Source organism: Parasteatoda tepidariorum, chromosome 4 (genome assembly GCF_043381705.1).
Source record: "Parasteatoda tepidariorum isolate YZ-2023 chromosome 4, CAS_Ptep_4.0, whole genome shotgun sequence".
In the NCBI taxonomy this organism is placed as follows: Eukaryota; Metazoa; Arthropoda; class Arachnida; order Araneae; family Theridiidae; genus Parasteatoda; species Parasteatoda tepidariorum.
In genome coordinates, this window is record NC_092207.1 from 32,947,536 (window position 1) to 32,966,112 (window position 18,577).

General features: G+C 26.9%; 2 protein-coding genes across 3 annotated transcripts in view; one reads left to right on the forward strand and one right to left on the reverse strand.

Moving 5' to 3' along the window:
• LOC107449204 (vacuolar protein sorting 4) overlaps nucleotides 1–2,061 on the forward strand; it is a gene marked incomplete at its 5' end in the record, with an annotated part of 113,844 nt that extends 111,783 nt beyond the window's left edge. Inside the window, 1 exon segment of the mRNA XM_071179626.1 lies at nucleotides 1,648–2,061.
• Nucleotides 2,062–3,167: 1,106 nt separating this feature from the next.
• LOC107456830 (uncharacterized) overlaps nucleotides 3,168–18,577 on the reverse strand; it is a 56,791-nt gene continuing 41,381 nt past the window's right edge. For both annotated transcript variants that reach the window (XM_016074793.4, XM_043056831.2), the window contains exons 3-8: nucleotides 16,686–16,778; nucleotides 13,822–13,908; nucleotides 11,614–11,755; nucleotides 9,062–9,126; nucleotides 7,327–7,521; nucleotides 3,168–3,742 (exon numbers count right to left, since the gene is read on the reverse strand). In XM_016074793.4, the coding sequence (XP_015930279.2) occupies nucleotides 3,536–3,742; nucleotides 7,327–7,521; nucleotides 9,062–9,126; nucleotides 11,614–11,755; nucleotides 13,822–13,908; nucleotides 16,686–16,778 (789 nt within the window). In that variant the 3' untranslated portion in view covers nucleotides 3,168–3,535. The remainder of the gene's footprint in view (nucleotides 3,743–7,326; nucleotides 7,522–9,061; nucleotides 9,127–11,613; nucleotides 11,756–13,821; nucleotides 13,909–16,685; nucleotides 16,779–18,577) is intronic.

Consider the following 18,577-nt stretch of genomic DNA (forward strand, 5'->3'; position numbering starts at 1 on the left):
TGCTGAGTTGAACATTAATAGTCGTAAACCAAAAAAATTGTGTCGGCTGTTCAACAAGTTATAAAAAAATTGACTGAAAAAATTTTTATCTTAATTTAACTTTCTTTGAAACATGCAACTTTAGTTTAAATCAGCTTTTGTTCTATCTTTTATAATTATGCATGGTAATATACAGCTGAAAATGTTTATTGTAACTTCTTTTGATAATTCTGTATTAGCTTATGATATCTATTTCAATCCCAAATTACAATATCTTTTAGCATGTTGCTACGAAGTTTTTGATTATTTTGAGCTCTTTAAAAAAAGAGTAATACTTATTATGTTTTTAAAAACAGTGTAACTTTTATGTTTTTAAAAACAGTGTATCTTTTATGTTTTTAAAAGCATCTTTCATGTTTATACAGTCATGTGATTTTTGAAAGAAGAAATCCTCTAACATTTTTTTTCCGATGTGTAAGTTTTATATTTTAATACTTAATTCTTTTTGTGCATAGAAGATAAATTAAATTTAAAGCGGGGAAAAAAATGTATCTAATAAAATTTTTCTCATCAGCATAACAAAAGAATATATATATTCAAAAAAATATTATTCCTTTTTTGCACCCAAAAAGACAAAAGAATTTTAAAATTTGTGAAATCCACGGTGATAAAACTACCTGTATTTACGACAAAATCTCAGAAATCAGACGCTCTTTTAAAGAGGGTGCTGGTAAGTGTGATATAAATAGCTTGTTAATGAGATTTTGCATGAGTAATGAAATTTAATTGTTGGATTAGTGGAACTCTGAGCAATTCTGCGAAGAATCACATTCCTGCATATATCAATGCATTAATTATTTAAGCACAATATGTTACGCTGTTATACACAATAGAGAAAAAACACGCTACAATTTCTTGAATTTTAGAATATTTTGAGCAAATTTTATTGAAAAACTGAACATTTCATCATAAGTTGAATAATGAAATATCAATTAATAATGCTCTTAAAAATTATCCAGCTGTTTGTGGAAGTGTGAAGAGTTGATCGTGATAATGTCTCTGTTTGGCTCTCTATTGCTAAAAATTGATTTTGTTTAAAAATTTGTGTGTTAATAAAATCAGGTTTGGTAAGGTTAAATTTTAAAATTAGCTAATCCTAAAATATTTATTTCAAGGGTTAATTCTTCAAATGTATGGTTTAGTACAAATACAATACATTTAAAATTGCAATAATTGAACATCAGTTCCTTTTTAAAAAATAATATGGTAAAATTCAAGCTTTAATAAAATAATTTTCTAATAAATAAAATGAGTATCAAATATGCCGTCTAGTTGCAATATTTGCCAATTGCATTTTTTTGGGGAGGGGAGGAGTTTAGTGTGAACATACTATTTAAACTTTCATAGCTGCTGTTTTTTTCCGCTCCAAAAACCATAGTTTTTTCAACCAAAAACCATAGTCCATTTTATAACCATAGTTGGTCATTATGTAAAAATAATCAACAAGAATATAAAAGAAATAAAGAAAAACCGTAGAATACTCCCTCTAGATAACAAATTAAGCAAACTAAAAATTATGTTAATTAATTAACTTGCAATGTATGACTATTATGCTTTCATTTATTAGAAAACTAAAATAAAAGCTAATATATATATTTTTTTAAATAGGGCCTTTATAAATTTACTAATGTAAATTTGAAGCATGATGACGTCCATGAAATGTAAAGCACTTAGTTTAATCCTACACCTTCACAGGAAATATTATATATTCTTCTTAGAGAAAAAATATATGTAAAAATTCCTCTTGCTGACAATTTACATTTTGCTCTTGTAGATATTGCTCTAATGTTATTATTTTAACAAGTTTAATTTGCTTTACTTTTATTGTATAAAGACTGTACTCTTATTCTCCCGAGAANTTATTGATAATACTTATCCTTGAAGGTAAATAATTGGATTGTGATTTTATTTTCAAATTTATTGTATGCATATTAATACAATCTAAATGTAAGCTGAATAAATCTTTTTTTTTTCATTATTTTGCCTTGTTATGTGACAATAAAATATATATTTGTAATTGTTTTTTTACTGGTGTATTTGATGAACAAATTTTTAAAGAAACAGTATTATTCTATCATTACCGAATTTCATTTTAAATAATTTCATCATTTCTCATTCATTGTATTATTAAGAAAAAAATATTAAAATGCAAAAATACAATGGAGCTTGTATAAAGAGACGGTGTTTTTAAAGGCACAGACTTGTTATTTCATTAACTTAACAAAGCTAAGCCTCTGAGAGAGACAAGACAACCCTTTGTAAACAACCAATATACAGCTTTCTTGTTCTTTTTTTTTTTATTTACCTAGCATTAAAATGTACAGGCAACAAGTGCAAGACACAACAACTGAATTACAGTGTGGCTAAAATGGGATAATGACCAGATAGGATACTGTACATTACAATTGATTCAGTAGCAATTCCTGTAAGCTAGAGCTTTAAACATGTCTTAAACAACTGATTCAAACATAAAAGCAGTGCACTGAAGTGATCGAGTCACATTACAAACAAAGTTGGTGGTATGTTCTTATTTTTGGGGTAAAAACCAATTCAACAAAATTTTCATAAGGTAGAAGGAGAATAAGGCAAAAAAACTTCAAGCTTCTAAATTATGTTTAAAAAATTGTTTGAACAAACAGTTGTTTTTAATGGGGTTTTTTATTAATACAGGATGTGATTATTTTGAAAATCTAATGACGATAGTTCTTTAGATTATCACTCTTATTAATTTATTCACAGAATAGAGGATGGTCACTCGAAAAGTTTCACTGTACCTTTTTTTTTCTGTTCTGTTACTTTCATCCTCGTTGATACAGTGGACTGTAATTTGAACGTGGGTTGATCAAAATGACTAACTCCTGCGGAATTTCCTACTCACACCAATGTTAAAATTTGATCTTTGAATTCAAAATTTACGCCACAATTTTATTATATTGAAAGTCTAATACTTTAGAAATCTGAAAATTTTACCAGCTCCTAAAACTTGCTGAAATCATTTTTCTATCAATTAATTTTGAAATTTAAGAATTTAAAAAGTATGTGTGTAGAAGTAAGCCAATTAAGTGTACTGATAAATAATTTTGATAGTTTAATTTTAAAAAAAGTCTCACTACAAATATAAGCAAGCATACATTAAAAAAACATTTTATTAGATGTGACAAAAAAGGCACTTACACACATTCAATATTTACAGTTGTGATTACATTCTAACATTTTTACATAAAATAAAAGGACAAAAATTCTCACTAGCCATTATTGGACATACAATGTTTCTAAACGAAATGGCTCCAGTTTTCTGAATATACATATACATACATTACTACTTAATGGCTATTCATATTGAAACTTAAAAAAAAAAAATTACATTTATGTGGGGGGAAAAAGCAATTTAAAACAACTAATTATTAAAACATGTCCTTTTTTTACATTGCATGCAACAGTTCATTCAAGATACAGTAACTTTGGCATCATATACAAACAAAAATGGAATTTTAATTTATAGCTTTGTATCTTGGACACGTGGTGCATCTTTGTCTTCTCCCAGGGGCACATCAGTGAAGGGTACCAACCACCCCTCATTATCATCCAAACTACACACTTTATTTCCATTCATAACTTTTTCTTTTAATTCATCTTGTAATATAACAACAGCAGGATTCAAATCCAATCCCATCGCTTCTTGCATATTTCTGTGCAATTTAGTCTATGAAAATAATAACTTTTATCAGTTCTTATAAAATTTGCTTTTATTAAGTCATTTTTAAAATAAAATAAGCTCCGTAGTTAAACTATCAAGCACAGATCAATGTGTGCACAACATACAACTCTTATTTATAAAAAAGCATTAAAATTATGAAAGAAATTCCATTTTGCAATTGGAGAGGACACAAAATAAATAAAATGATATCTTTAGTAAATAATTCTAATTGTATGAATTATTTGTATTCTATGCATTATACTTCAAAAATTCATTTATTTAAGAAAAAAAAGACTTTGTAGCCAACTTACGTATTTAATTATCATCTTATAACTCATTTGAATTTAGTACTACAATATAGTACTATATTTGAATTTATTAGGTTCAAAAAAAAAATACTAGGCTACTGTAGTAAAATTACATATCAATCGAAAATTGAGGTCTAGTACAATTTTCTTATGATTTGTAATTTTCTTTTAAACTTATATGTAATTAAATACTGAATAATAGAACAGGTGGACACAGAGTTAACAGTTTAACACTATGTTTTCATGGTATATACAAAGAATCAAAATAAAAAAAACTATTGTAACTTCCTTCTGACCATTTTGTGGATTATCCATGATTGTCATACCTCCCAATAGCAAAGAAAGATCAGGATTTTATCATAAACTGTAAATTTTGCTTAGCTGTAGAATAATATGTTTTGAGTAAGAAAATTACCTCAGCATTATGTTGTGAATATTTAAATGCCAAAAATTATTGTAAATAAACCAAGCAAAATACATATTTTTAGAATTTTAATTGTTAAATAATTTGGTTGAATATTATTTATATTTCTAAGTTATGATAATTTTTTAGTTTTATTTGAAATCCTATATTACTTGCGCTTAATAGACATTCAGGAATCAATACAGGTTCATTTTAACTTGAGAGTATTTTATGAAGAAACTTTCAATAAAATCCTTCTGGGAAAATGAATATGTTCACAAGGATAAGTTCAAGAATCTTATCTTCACAAAAACTGAACTCTTTTATGCAGCAATTTGACAAAAAAGTCATATGCTGACAATAAACTGTTATATTTCATAAGGAAATGTTCACCATTAAAGAAGTTAATTTTACACAACATATGAATTATTGTTGTCAAATTATTGATAATACATATTTATTCACTTTTTTAAACTTAAATTCTTGTTTAATCACTTTCAAATTCACTTTTTCAAAATTCATCTTCATTTTTTTTTTAAATTAAAATATTTTTGGGGCAATTCTGTAATTATACTTTATTTCCCCCACAAAGATAAGGTTGCATACAAATTTGAATCTGTAAGCAATAATTGCTCTGAGGCATTTTTCTTCCATTTTAGATTAAACATAAGATAAACATTAGATTGTTGACTTAAAAAAATTATTATTATGCTTATAAGAAAAGAAGATTATTCACCATTATAAATTTTAAGAATCATTATGTTCTTTCCTGTATCAATGTCTTTTTAAGGTAATTTTGTTCTTCTTTAAAAACTTGTTTCTGCCCAGTCTAATAAAGTATAGTAAAAGCAAGTTTTTTCCCCCTCCTACAATCTAATTTTTTATATGTATAAGCTAGAGACAAAAAATGGATAATCCACAAAGCTTGTAAACGAACTTTTTGAATAAATAAGCCAAAATTGTGACAGTAAAATAGCCACTGTGATTGGTTCTAACCAGGATTGGGTTTTTTCCATCAAAAACTGGTTTTTGACATGACAGTGGTAAAAACCATGTTTTTACCGGTAAAAACGTCAAAAACCTACTGTTTTCTTTCATTTATGGCATATAGCGGACAATATATTATTTTCACATAATTGCCTTTATAAATGAATGCTGTAAATGACTACCAGTCTAGTTCCAAGGAAGCCTGTCATTGAGGATAATGATAACAAAAGGCTATTGCAATGTTGCAAGAAAACTCTAAAAGGATTTCCCAGGCTTTTTCATGTCTCATTTCTGTGTAAAATATTGAAAGCAAAATTGATAGGAAAAGTTTATTTTATGAGGCTTTTTTTTTATATGTACATGTGTTTCTCAAAGCAAGATTTTATGAATGAAAGTAACCAATCTTGACATTCTTCAGTAATGTAATATGCCAAACAAAATGATGCTTGGAAATGTTGAAAATTTTGTTTAGTATCATAATATTTTACTTCAAATTGTATGTTTCGATATAATCATGTTGGAAAAATGCAAGAATCTGTTCTTAAATATCTTTTAACAACTTTTTTCTCATTTTATTGTCCGAAAATGAATTAATTTTAAATTATAAGCAGTTAAAAACTCAAATAAAAATACAGTTTTACCAAAACTATAGGTTTTTGACATGACGGTAAAAACCGTCATGTGTCAAAAGCTTGCCAACCCTGGTTCTAACTTAACGTTAAACCTTTTAACATATGAAGTTTTTGTGGAAAAAATTTCCTAGCAGTAGTGAACTAAGGTAGACATTTTGATAACTAAGGATTTTTATAAAAAACATTTCCAGAACTTAGGAACATGATTATTTGTCTCTTTGACTGTTTATATATCTGCTCAAATTATTAGAAATGAAGTGTTAGATGAGATGGTTTTAACTTATCAAAATATTAATAAATTATTAAATATTTTCTAACTACATAAATCAGGGATGCACAGCCATTTTCAAGCAATGAGCCACAAAAATTACAAAGTAAAGTATTGGGTGTCCAACATTAACATAATGCTGTAATAACAAAAATGCTGTCAATATTTAAAATTCTGTTTGAAAGCAATATGACTGAGTTACATGTGCAATTAATTTTTTTCTTCTCGTGTGCAGATAATTAAAATAATGAATTTAAAGAAATATACTAATCAGATTAGAAAGCAAATTATGGTAAATTTATAGGCATACAACGAAAAAGGTTTAAATTTACATTTATCCCAAAAATGTTAATTTTCACTATTATTCAGAAAAATAAAATTAGTTACTAAAACAGTATCAGATAAATGTGATAACTGTTTGTTGATAGAATTTTGAAATATTTATTTATCCTATCCACTTGCAAAATTTTCTTCTCTTTTAGTTTATTTGTATAAATTCATAAGTAATTACAGTTCTCAACCAACTCTGAACACAATGTTTGAAAACAACTATAATAACGAGAAATGGATACATTCTAATACTATTTTAAATAAAGCTAACTAAATAAGTAACTTTTTGTTTCGGAGCATAGCTGCAAAAAAAAATTTTTTATTTTCTTTGATACTTTTACTTATATTTTAAACAGTTCAGGCACCAAGTTGGACTTTAGGTTGTGCATCCTTGACAGAAGTATAGGTGTAAGACATTAGTATAGGAGGGTATGTAATGTTAACTTTTTCAACTTTTCCTGCATAATATGCAAAAATACTGTTATTCATTATAAACTATTTCATTCGATTTGTGTCACTAAGAAAAAATATACCTCCTTATTCATAAGATTTGAAATAAGTATTTACACTTTTTTCATATTTCAAAATTTTCTGGAAATAAAACTATGGAAAAGCCTTCATTGTTTTCAAATATATGCTAGCCTTTTCAATGAAATACTCACATTAGTTAAATTATGGGCGGAATAACGTGTTTTTCTTCTGTAGTATATCACAACACAAACTAAAAGAATAATCAACACAAGAGCAGCCAAACAGGTAGCAGCAACTATAGTACCATACTTTTCTATGATTACTGTTAGGAAATCATATTTCTCTGGTAGAAGTCCATGGTAGAAATATGTCGCATTAGCATTCACCTACAAAATAATATACATTTTTAGACAAACCATTGAAAATTAAAATAAAAATATGCTTTAATTTTAAAGCGAGAGTAAATTAGAAGTATAAAGTTAAAAACAACCACATAACGTTGGAATAAAAACACACATTTTATATATACCAGAATAATATAAATTTTCAAACAAATTATTGAAATTATTTTGAAGATTGAAAGAAAAAATAAATAAAAGCATGCTTTAATTTTAGCAAGTGTAAATTAGAAGTATAAAATTACTATATTAAGTTGGAATAATATACATAATTGCAATAATATACATCAGACAAATTCGAGAAATGACTTTGAAGGTATAAAAATAAAAGCATGATTATTTATAGTCATAAAAGCATGTTTATTTAAGCTAGTCATGTCAAGTTAAAAACTACCACTTAAAATTGTAACATAATCATAGGCATAGCGTGAAAGAAATTTTTAAGGGGGTACATGCTATTTTTTTTTACTTCTTAGAATATATATTTTTAAAAAAATGCACAGAAATTTTTTTATAAATGTCTACATAAGTAATTTTCTGCATTCAACAGAGTTAATAACTAGTGTATTAGCAACAATTAAAAACTTTCGTGGGACATGACAGATTCTGTAATGAATTCATGGCATATATTGTGAAACCATGGTAAGTCTGAATTTGATGCCTAATTTTCCTAAATTTAAAAAAATAAATAAATAAATCATGACTCAAACAAAACTATTAAATAAAAAAATATTTACTAAAAATTGATTTTTACATCGAAGTATCTTTGGATAACGAATTTTATAATAGTGTGCAATTTTTCATTTCGCTTAAAAAGTTCTCGAGATATGGCAAAATACACAAAATGTAAAATTAACATTAAGGGGTTCAAACTATGAATTGCTTTCGTGGCCAAATTATGTGGACCGTATTTCTCAGATTGCATCTACAGGTTTGCCACAGAAAAAAATGAACAAAATAGTTGCCAAAAACTGAAAAATAGTGGCTTAGATAAGAACAAAATATTTTCAATAATAAGACTAAAATTTTTTTAAACGACTTGTCATATACCACGATTCATTTAGTCCCGTTGGAGGCAAAATTAAACACTTTTAATTAATTGGTAGAATCCATTCAAAAAAATACTTTTTCTAAAAAATTTTCCCTTTTATCATTAATGATTGATTTCCCAAATAATATAGATACATAAATTCGAAATTCACGCATCAAAATACCATATTAAAANAACCGATTTAAAGAATCCGACCGCTCAAAAAATTTTTCAAGGCGCCAAAATAAAAAATATTTAGCACTTTTTTAGCACTCAGAAGAAATTTTAGCACTTTTTAGGCCCTAAAAAAGTTGGGAAAAAATTTTAGCACTTTTTTAAGACATTTTAGGACAGCAAGAACCCTGCTTACAATGCAATCTGTGCAAATTGGACACATTGAAAAGTGATTATTCAAATTTGCAATTCAAAATTTTCAACAACACCAAAAATACTAAAAAAATATTAAATGAAAATATTTCTAATAGTATTATCACTTACTAAAGACAATAACTCTTCTGACTTGGTTCTTAATGAAGAGAGCAAAAAGTAGGCAGGCAGTGTTTCTGATAGAAGAAAAATATATTTATTTCTTTTTGTAAAGGCATTTATTTTCAATCATAAAATAAAAAAAGAACACTGTTATAAATATTAATGAGATATGGTAAAAATATTATTTTACTGACAAAACACAAATCAACTGTCACGTTTTTGAAAAAACTACAGGTTGGAGAGAATTTTTTATAGTGAAAAAAAATAATAATTTGGTCTCTATGTAAGGGACTGTCCACAAATTTCACACTTGAAGGAGAGGGAGGGGTTCTGAAAATGTGACAAGGGGAGAAAAAATATGACATTCAGTACACATTATGATTACAATAAAATCATGAGATAAAATAGTATATTATTTATTTCTACATGTTTTTCATTGAAATAAATAGACCTATGTTGTTGTTGTTAATTTACGTTGCACTAGAGAAGCACAATGGGCTATTGGCGACGGTCTGGGAAACATCCCTGAGGATGATCCGAAGACAAGCCATCACAATTTTGATCCTCTGCAGAGGATATTAATAAATAAATAGACATGCGTAATCATTATTAGTGTTATGGTCATAAATGTCAATAAAAAATATATTTGAAATTCAATATATAAAAATCTTGTTCCTGAACCGTTAGTATGCTTATGTAATAATGTGACAAGGAAGGTGAGAAAAGAAACTTTACCAGATATAGAATGTGTTCCAAAAACTTTTTGGAATTCAGACCACAGTATTGTGTTTCAAGATCAAAGAAAGGAATAAAGTCTTTCCCCGCCAATTTATTTTAATTAAGATGCACAAAGGCAAATTAAGCTGGCTTTTGTTGATCTCATTGAACAGTGGAAAAAAATATTAGCTTAAAATGTATAATGTGCAAAAAAATTTTCTTTAAATTTTTTTTTAAATGATTCTTAAAATTTGACATCTGGATAACAACACTTATTTAGAATTTTTAGAAGGATTTCCAAAATTTAAAATTGGTTTGTATAAAATTTATATTATAATTACAAAAGACCTTATTTATTAATATCAGGGAGCGAAACTTTCACTTGCCTACATGCCATTGACGATCAAATATATAAATTAAACTATGTACCCTTAGATTATACTTAGGGCTGCAGGTCTATCTCAGTGCAAATTTCTGCGAAATTGTCCTCTTTTTTTTCTAAAATCCGCGAATTTCTCAATATGTTTTGATCTGAGCGAATTTTTTTTTCTTCATTTTTAATTATTATTTTTATTTAACAGAATTTTTTACTTTCTTGAAGCCTTAAATTGAACATGTAAAATTTATCAGATATTTAGGGGAGTGAATCAATAGCAAAATGACAAGAAAATAGTTTAGAGATACGAGATAATCACAATCTTGTCAAGTGAGGTTGTTTTTTTACACTTAGAAAGGGTAATAGACTGATAGGAATACTTTACTGAAGTCAGTAAGAGTACGAAAGAAATTGGAATCATAAAAGAAGGAAAATGTTATAAATCAAATCTTTGACAGAAAAATTGTAATACAGGATATTCCACTGGGCAATTAAATTTCTACTGCCTTTCTACATATCCAGACAATTTTCCTGGCGGCTTTTTGTGATTTCTTAAATGGGGATCAGTTTCTTAGAGGGAAATAAGGCTTTTGTAACTAGTAGTTTGAATGTAGAATGTTTGAGTTTTCACAGCAACTACTTCTTACAAAACAACGGTCAAGGAATTGCGTTCTGATGAAGGAAAATTGACTGAGTTTTGGAAATCAAAGACCAAACGCTCTATAAAAGTGGTCATTCGATGTTTGTCAGTGCCTAAAAACAGCATGGACACAGAAAGATCGTTTTCTAAGTATACAAATGTACCAAATGATGAAAGACAAAGCATAAATGAGAATAATCTGACAATGTACAATACTTTGTACCAAAATTCTGTTCATTTAAATAAAAATATTAACATTGCTTGAAATTAAAAGAAATACTTTTGTTGTGTATTTTTTAAGCTTTTTCATTATTTGCATCATTTATATAGTAAATTTTTTTATGTTTAGAATTTTCTTATGTTATGAATTTCTGTCTTTTGCATCAATTATAAAGTAAATTTTTTTATGTTTAGAATCTGCGTAATTTTCAAAATTTCCCATGAATTTTGGATCTTTTTTCCCGCAACAAACTTGCAGCCCTAATTATAGTTCCTCAAAGCACAGAAATGTTGGCATAGTATTTGGAAATATTGAAAACTTAAGACAAACTCCTTTTGATTTAATATAATTATTATTACATTTATTCTATAGTTTTTACATTCTTTTCATTATGATTTTGGTCGCCATAAAGGTCTTACAGTTCCATTAACATTTGAAAAAATTTTCTTTTCATAAAGGCAAAATAGTGGCAAGCAAACAATTTAGTCTTGCTATCATCTTTAGAACTGAAATTCCATGCCTTCTTAAGACTAACAAAATTCTTATTTCTGAAACGAAAGGTTTTCAAAAATATTCATTATTTTACCACATATTGTCATTATACTTACCATTTAAAGTGTTGTCAAAAGCATAAAAAGTAAATGAAATGTTGGAAAGGTGCACTTCAGGGGTTGGATGAATATAGATAAGCTCCAATGAATGTTTATCAGCTGCGTCCACTTTAGATTTTAGCTCGTCACTCAAATAATTCTACAAAATAATATTTTTTATTTTAAATAAGTTTTAAAAAGACCTGCTTTATGAAATTATTGATATTAAAAAGAAAGTATATTTTAACTCATTGATATTCAGTATAAAATAAGTAGAAAAATTGCAATTATGCATAAAAAAAGTCAATTTTATCAATGTACCACAAAAATGAAAAATTGGTTACGTTACTGTTAATTGGAATGAACAAAAAGAGAAAATTTCAAATAAAAATTAAGAATTTAAGATTTAATAAGTTTCATTAACTATGCATAAGCTGTAAGTAAATAGAACCGGTATTACCCAATATAAAATAAAAATGCAAAGGAACAATGCAATTAAAATAGCTTTAAATACTTTAACTTGCAGCTAAGGGTTGTCTAATTGCTCAATGAGCATAAAGTATTCTTTGAAAGAGTAAAATAGAGAATTGAGTTACAGCAAATGCCAAGTTAAACCAGGAAGGTAGAGGAGGGAGAATGCAGGAAGATTGTGTTTATCCACTGATTTTGGTTAGATTTTACAAATTATGAAATTTATTATTGTTAAAAATTCTATCTGCAGACAGCATTTTTTAGCCTACAATACCTTTAACTAGTTCAGAAATAATATGAACAACACAAACATAAAGCTTAAGATAGAACATAGAGAGAACAAACACAATATTAAAAAAAAAATTGAACAAATTAATTAAAAAAACAATTAAGACTATTTTGTGTGCAATATTTCAATTTATATACTATTTCATGTGGTGAAATGTATTAATTTATAAAGTATTATTTAAAGTAGAAATTTTTAGCTAATTTTTGAACTTTAAATAGGAAGATTAATATTATGGCTAAAGGATTAACAAAACAGAAAATTTAGCATTTGATAAATGTTCACATTATCTTGGAATAGGTTTTTATTAAATTTAGATTATACTTCGGCATAAAAAAAACTATTATGCAATAAAAATATGATATTATATCACAGAATAATTTATTAAATAAAGATTGCAAAACTTTATAAAAATTAATAAATCAATTATCTCTTAATTTGCTGCATTGACAAAAGCAAACTACTAACATTTGTAAAAAGTAAAGCATTCCCATCACAGCCTATTGTGAAGATGAATGTTGAACCTATCAATCTGAATCTGGTTGGAATTCGAGCCACCATAGGGAATTGAACATCGGCTCTTTACAACGACAAAGCTCAGTACCTTAGCAACTGTCTCTTTGCCACTCCTACTAGCATTTGAACTCGAACTTTATCAATCCGTAAATTTAAAGTTTAATTTTACTAGTTTTCATACATTTTAATAAATTAAAAGACATTATACAGAGTTAAATTACAAGAAATGATACTTCTTGAAATATATAAAAGATGCGGGCATGGCAAACTCGTTTGTAAAAACAAAATTAGTACAAAGAATCAAAAATAGGGCTGAAATTTTTTTTTAAAGCGTAATGTTAAAACAATTTATAATATTTATGCTTGTAACTTTAAGTACAATAATTCATGATGTTAACAATTAACACAAAGGTAAAATGTAATTAACTTATAAAATAAAGTGGACATAAGCAATTATATACTTGCATTATTTGTATAGTTCATTGTTAAGGCGGGAATTATATTAATCAAAGCAAAAATCTCGCATTATAGCTTTACTTTTGCATAAAAAGTGAAAAACATGAAACAAAATTGTTGTTTAAATTTTTTTTTCACATCTACTATTTAATCACTTAATTTTTCATATTTACAACTGCAAACAGACTCCATGTTTTTTTTTTAAATTTTATATACTAATTATAGTATATTACAACTGTTTTTATAGATATTTCAATATTTATAATATACTAATCTAAACTTTAAATTTGCTAATCTAAACTATACTCTAATCTAAACTATAAATTTGAAATTCATATTTATATACAATTTTGTAGAATATTAAATAAATTAATTTAAAAAATAAAAAGAATTTCACCCTTTTTGGGTGACATTTAACTAGTTAGAGAACACTTGGCCATCAAGCTCTGTGGTTGACGTGTCAATAGCAATATTAATAACAACACTTTTAAACTTACCTTAGTTCTATTTCTAAAATCTATCTCCAAAACATTTTGCATCCATTGATGAATTTGAGCTACTTTTTCATTTACTATGTCATCGCTCTAAAGAATAAAGAATGTATAAGTTAATCACAGGTTAATTCTAACTTCTTTATTATAAATTTTTTTTCAAAATTTTAATATTAATTACTCCAAGGGAGAACAATATTTCTACGGCTATTTATTGATCAGCTAATAAAGATAGAAGCATAATTTGCAATCATATCGCTCTTTAACAACTAAAAAGTCTGTAACTGTATTGAAATAAACATGCATTGATAAACTATTAAATACTAATTAAATAAATTATTAGACTTTAACTATAGTTCCTAGCTCTTTTTCGCTGCTTGATAGCTAGCTAGGGATTTATTTTGAAATCGGCATTATTTCTAAAATATGGGTTACTCTACGGCAGGGACTGTCTTAATTATAGCTTTTTTATTCAGGTTTTTTCATGAATACATAAAACTATAATAATAAATTCACATTTTGTACTAAGGTATATCATCTATAATAGGCATAAATTATGAATTATTTTTATGACTAAGATATTGCTAATGCTGAGAGGGAGCAAAGAGAGATACAGCATCAATCAAGGAGACATCCAAAATGACTTAACTTATAACTTATTACAATTTTTAATAATGAAATTTAACTTTTGAAGAGGTAAATATTGGCTTAAACAAAATATTTCGTAAAGAATAAAAATATCCAGATATGCTATGAATGACATTATATAAGATAAATATAATAATAGTTTCCCATACTTACAATTCAAATATTCATAACATTAAAAAAAAGAAGGACAAAAGGCTAAGATATTTTTATTCTTAGAAATTAATGTTTACTTTAGAATAATTCTTAGTTTCCTGTAGAAATTCAACATATGGATTTTAGTTTCTGTTGCCAATTTCTTTTTATTATTATTAAAACTGGTTTATTATTATTAAAACTGGTAAAACTAACATAACCTCAATCCAGAAGCTTTCTCTAGGCATCCCAACACCTTTCTTCATGCTGCAGATACAGGACAAAATAAGTGTCTACGTCTACACAAATAACTCAATAAATGGGCTACCTATGGGGGGTGCTCCACTATGACCAGTCATTTAAATAGTATTTGTAAAAGAAGAGTAAAATAAATAGGTAAAAAAAAAACTGGGCACATTAGAAATCACAAATTAAAATTTAAATGGGAAAAAAATGCTTTCAAAAACTGACGGATTTCGATTGAGGTTCAATATTATTTGAGATTATAAGTTAAAGGGGGTTCATAACCACAAGCAGTACCACCTGACTAATAAATTAGGTGTTGAGAAATTTCGGTCTTTCTTGACCTCGATAATGATTAATCTAAATTTGAAAACATTTCTTAGATCAATTCTGAAATATATATTAATTGTGGTCATTATGGAACACCATTTATAAATAGCAACGGAAGTCGGGGGTCTATCATATGTACAAGATCTATTCATTAGATACATACTAGATGCAAAGGATTGAAAAAAAATATACTTTTATCCAGGGCTCGAAAAACCGCCCGTCCTCGGCGGTCAAAAATTCCCCGCGAACAACAAATTTCTCGAATCCAACGTCCGCGAATACGGCTATTTTCCCGTTAATGTTCGTGATATATTTACAATTTTTGTTATCTTACAAGAGTCTAGCACCTCATTTCTAAAATGACCCTCTAATCTCGAAATACAGCAACATACTGCGCATGGTGGAATTGATGTTTTCTCTGTCTGGGAGTACTGCAGCGGTTGAAAGGGGCTTTTCAGCAATGAACTTACAAAAAAAAAAAGAAGAAAAAAACACACATTACGTACTGGTCTTAAACAAGTAGTGTCAACAGCAATTATGAACATCTACCTAAATGAAAAACCTCTTTCAGATTTCTGCGCAGAAACCTCTGTAAATCATTGGCTTGATTGTGGAACTGGCAAATGTCGTATTTGATTCATTTAAAAAACGCAGTACCATCGGATAAATTGACATGATAATTGCCAGATAAAATGACCTTTGTTATTTAAATTATTTCATTAAGGAAATAAATTATTTCATTAAAGAAATACTAGGCTTTACTATTAGTAACCTAGTATTTCTTTTATTACTGTATAATGTAATCCTAGTATTTGTAATCCTAGTAACTACTAATTCATTGTGCAATTTATATAAATGTTTGTAATAAATAAGAGAAAATTATATTTTTATTTATTTAGAAGCGACGGGTTAGTTTCAAAGGAGGACGGGTACATTGTTGGACAAGCCGTCCTCGGGGACGGGTAAAATTTCTGAGTTTTTTCGAGCCCTGCTTTTATCTATTTAATACATCTAAATCTACTTTTATTTATTTTACTATATGATAAATGCGAAATAGATTCAAAGAATTAGAAAATCAAGCTAAAATTTAAGAAATTACAAATTACACAAAAATTTGAATCATCAATCATTTTTTTAATTTTAAAATTTAAAAAAACTGATTAAGAATTTCACTTTCATGATACTTAGGTGAATACATTAGAAGCACAACCTTATTCATAAGGTTGTGCTTCTAATGTAGTCTCATGAGTCTTAACTTCATTTACTATTTATTCAAAAGCTTAAAAAAGAATTTTGCTGGTATAAATTATTTTCCTGAGATTTTGCAACCTATATCGTGTTCCAAAAATTAAAGGCAATTTTGTCTTCTTTTTTACTTTTACTTCTTTGTTACTTTTTTTCTTCTAAAAATTATTTATTTTTTTATTTTGGTTATAAGGCAATTTTTTTCTCTTTAATATTTTAACAAGCTGGAATACATGGGTATCATTTATTTCATAAAATGAATGCATACTTACATTATAATTTGATGGCAGCTGTACTACTGAAGTAATAATATTAGTTTTCTGCTCTGTCGTCAGATCTTCGTATTCTCTCTGCAGAACAGGAATCTGAAGTTGTGAGAATAAATTTAACAAAATAATAAATTTTTTTAAAAAAATGAAAGCCATGCTTTCCAAATTCAGTATAAGGGAGAAATTAACTTTATTATTTAAAACGCAAGGCGCATCACTTTCGGAGGTCCAGGGAGGCTATAGGGGCTGATTAAAATTAATTGCCAAAAATAGATGTTTGAAACATTTTGTTTTAGATGTGAGAAAAATAAAATTATCAGCTCCTTTACAGTTAACTTGAAAAGCATAGTTTAGTAAGTTTTTAAAAACTTTTTATTGTCATTTTAGTTTTGTGTCTGATAGATAATTTATGTCAGAAAATGGTCTAACTTCATCTTCGATTGGCATTAAGTTTTACTTGGAGTAGTCAGGAAACGATTGAAACATGCTTTGTCATTCGAAAAGTGCTTCAATTAAAGTTTGATCACTCAATTTAATTGAAAAGTAGTCCGAATATCGATTGTCAATTTTCGACGGTCATAAAACGATTAAATATTGTTTGTTCTACAGCTAAGAACTCCAGATGAAATTTCAGCACTTTCAGATAGTCCGAAATCAATCATAATTTTGATTGACGACAAATTATAATTGGCGATTAATTCTACATTTAGCGATATGAAACGATAGAAACATAAGCTGTTATCAAGCACAGAGAACCAACTTGAGTATTCTAGCTATTAGAAAAAGGAAGTTCAACTGACGATAATGTCGATTTCGTGATAAATCCTGTAATGGTCTGGAAACAATTATTTAGTTTTTTTTTTTTTTTTTNTTTTTTTTTTTTTTTTTTTTTTTTCTTTTTTTTTTTTTTTTTTTTTTTTTTTTTTTGTTAAAATTATAAACGGATAATTGAAAATATTTTAATAAAAAAATTTCTCAATAAAACAAGAAGATCGTGATAAACTGTTTTTCATTGTTGTTGATGCATTATAATAAAAAAGGAAATTCACTTTGTTAATTCTTTGATTAGCTGTTCTCAACAAAATATTAAAAGTTATAATGGTATTTATCTACAAATTATTTATGTATCGCTTTTAAAATTATTTTTCTTTAGTTCCTATTTCATTACAAAGATATTTAATATCCATTTGAAATTATTTCAACTATTTTTTAATTGTTATATTATCTACATTTAACTTTGTCATTTCAGCTATATTTATTTTATTTTTATTATATTATATAATATGTAACAATCGTGACAATTTGGTTCGAATTAAAAATTTTATTCAAAACTAAAATATACATGAATATCAGCTAAGGTAATCTAATAGTGAATAACAACATCCAGCATAAAATTTAAGCACTTTTTCAAATAGAATTGACATGATTGATTAGTAATTGATTAACAAACAAATTATTAATTTTCTATAATAAGACTTTATTAATAAAGTTCAGTGAATCAACTATTAATATAGTTATATAAGATTTGAAAAAGCGCAAAATGAACCAGGAATGGGTACTGGGCCAGGAATGGGTAAAATGCATCCTCTGGTAAAGGGATGTGTAGCCAAAATTTTGTAAACTGCTATAATATATATAGATTATATATAAAGTAAAAAGAAGAAGAAAAAAAAGAAAGAAATTTCTTTTTTAATAGCATAAGGCGAAAATGCTATTAAAAAAGAAATGAACATCAAATGACATAGATGTTTTTCCTTAATGAAAGTTTTTGATCCCTCATTAAAAGCCTTAATTGTTCTTAATTACCATTTCCTTGTTTTGAATTGATTTGTCAATAGATAGAATAATTATAAATGCGCATATTTATAAATGGATAAAGAAGTAGAAGTTTTATC